The sequence below is a fragment of the Elephantulus edwardii genome, unplaced genomic scaffold, assembly GCF_000299155.1.
Source record: "Elephantulus edwardii isolate Elephantulus edwardi_28Jun2011 unplaced genomic scaffold, EleEdw1.0 scaffold00120, whole genome shotgun sequence".
NCBI classification, from domain to species: domain Eukaryota; kingdom Metazoa; phylum Chordata; class Mammalia; order Macroscelidea; family Macroscelididae; genus Elephantulus; species Elephantulus edwardii.
In genome coordinates, this window is record NW_006399870.1 from 3,757,960 (window position 1) to 3,759,409 (window position 1,450).

Below are 1,450 nucleotides of genomic sequence, written 5' to 3' on the forward strand. Positions count from 1 at the left end.
AAAAAAAAAGAATTAAGTTAGATCTTCACAAAATTAAAGCCCAGATGCCCACTCACAGAAACAGGCATTTTAAGCATTATCACATACATTAAATCCAAATTTCTAGTGAAAGAAAATCGTCCTTTCATTGGCTCATGGAGGTTCCAGGGAACATGCCTGCAATAGACAAAAAGACAGATATGTATAAGAATCTTTCACCTTATTCAATCTGTGTACGCAATGACACCTCCATTTTAAATATGTTGTTAGGGGTCATCAACTACAATGCAAGGGAATCCTCACAGCCTCTGGATATTCTTGAGCCCATTGTTATAGTCACAGTGTCAATCCGGCTTGTTAAGGATCTTCCTCTCTTTCTCTGACCATCCACATTTCCCACTATGATGTCTTTTTCCAAGGACTAGTCCCTACTAACAATATGCCCAAATTGTGTTTCATCATCTTTGCCTATAAGGAGCACCTGGATTGCACTTCCCCCAGGGCAGGCTTGTTTTTACTTCTGAAATTCCATGGGATATTCTTTTCCAACAACAATATTCAAAGACATCAATTCTTCTTCTGTCATCTCTATTCATTGTCCAACTTTTAGATGTATTTTAAATGACTATGACTTGAACCAGGAGCACTACAGTCTTTAAACTTACATCTTTGCTTTTTAGCCCTTTGGAGAGGTACTTGACTGCAGATTTTCCCTGTGACACACATCTTTTGATTTCTTGAATACTGTTACCATGGGTTTTCAGGGTGGATCCAAGTAAAATGAATTCATTGACAGCTTCAATCTTTTTGCCATCTATCTATTGGTCTAATGGTGAGATTTTTGTTTTCTTAATGTTGAGATGTAATCCATATTCAAAGCTGTAATCTTCGATCTTCAACAGCAAGGGCTTCAAAGTTCTCTTGACTCTATGCAAGGAAGGTTATGACATCTGCACAACACAGCTTGTTGATAAGTATTCCTCAACTCACTAATTCCTAAGATGTTGAATTTCATGTGTTCCACTTCATTTTTTACAATTTCCAATTCTCCTAGATTCATACTTCTTATATTCCATGTTCCAATTATTAATAAATGCTTGCAACCCTTTCTCTTCATTTTAAAATGTCTTTTAATCTGTGGGAACTCTACTTCTACTACTATACCTAAAAAAGTTCCTGTAAGGTTTTAGAAGTCCTGTTATTTCAGAAGTAAATGGTCAATTCTGCTTCGTAGTCTGTCTTCATCTGGAAGATCCACTGAAACCTATCCACTATGAATGACTCTACTTATATTATAAAAAACCGCAAGTCACCCTAGAACAAGAAACTGACAGATAAATGATATATTCACAAGAATATTTTAAATACAGCATCTAGATTATGTCTAGAAGACCTGTAAATACCACTATCATTGAATATATGCCCCACAAGCAGAGCCAAAGAAGACAAAATAGATGACTTCTACCAACTT

The 1,450-nt window shown here is 35.9% G+C and overlaps 1 protein-coding gene across 1 annotated transcript in view; it reads right to left on the reverse strand.

Annotated features, from left to right (window-relative positions):
• GLB1L2 (galactosidase, beta 1-like 2) overlaps positions 1 to 1,450 on the reverse strand; it is a 130,862-nt gene that overhangs the window by 106,984 nt on the left and 22,428 nt on the right. Inside the window, exon 3 of the mRNA XM_006892851.1 lies at positions 88 to 156. Coding sequence (XP_006892913.1) covers positions 88 to 156 — 69 coding nt within the window. The remainder of the gene's footprint in view (positions 1 to 87; positions 157 to 1,450) is intronic.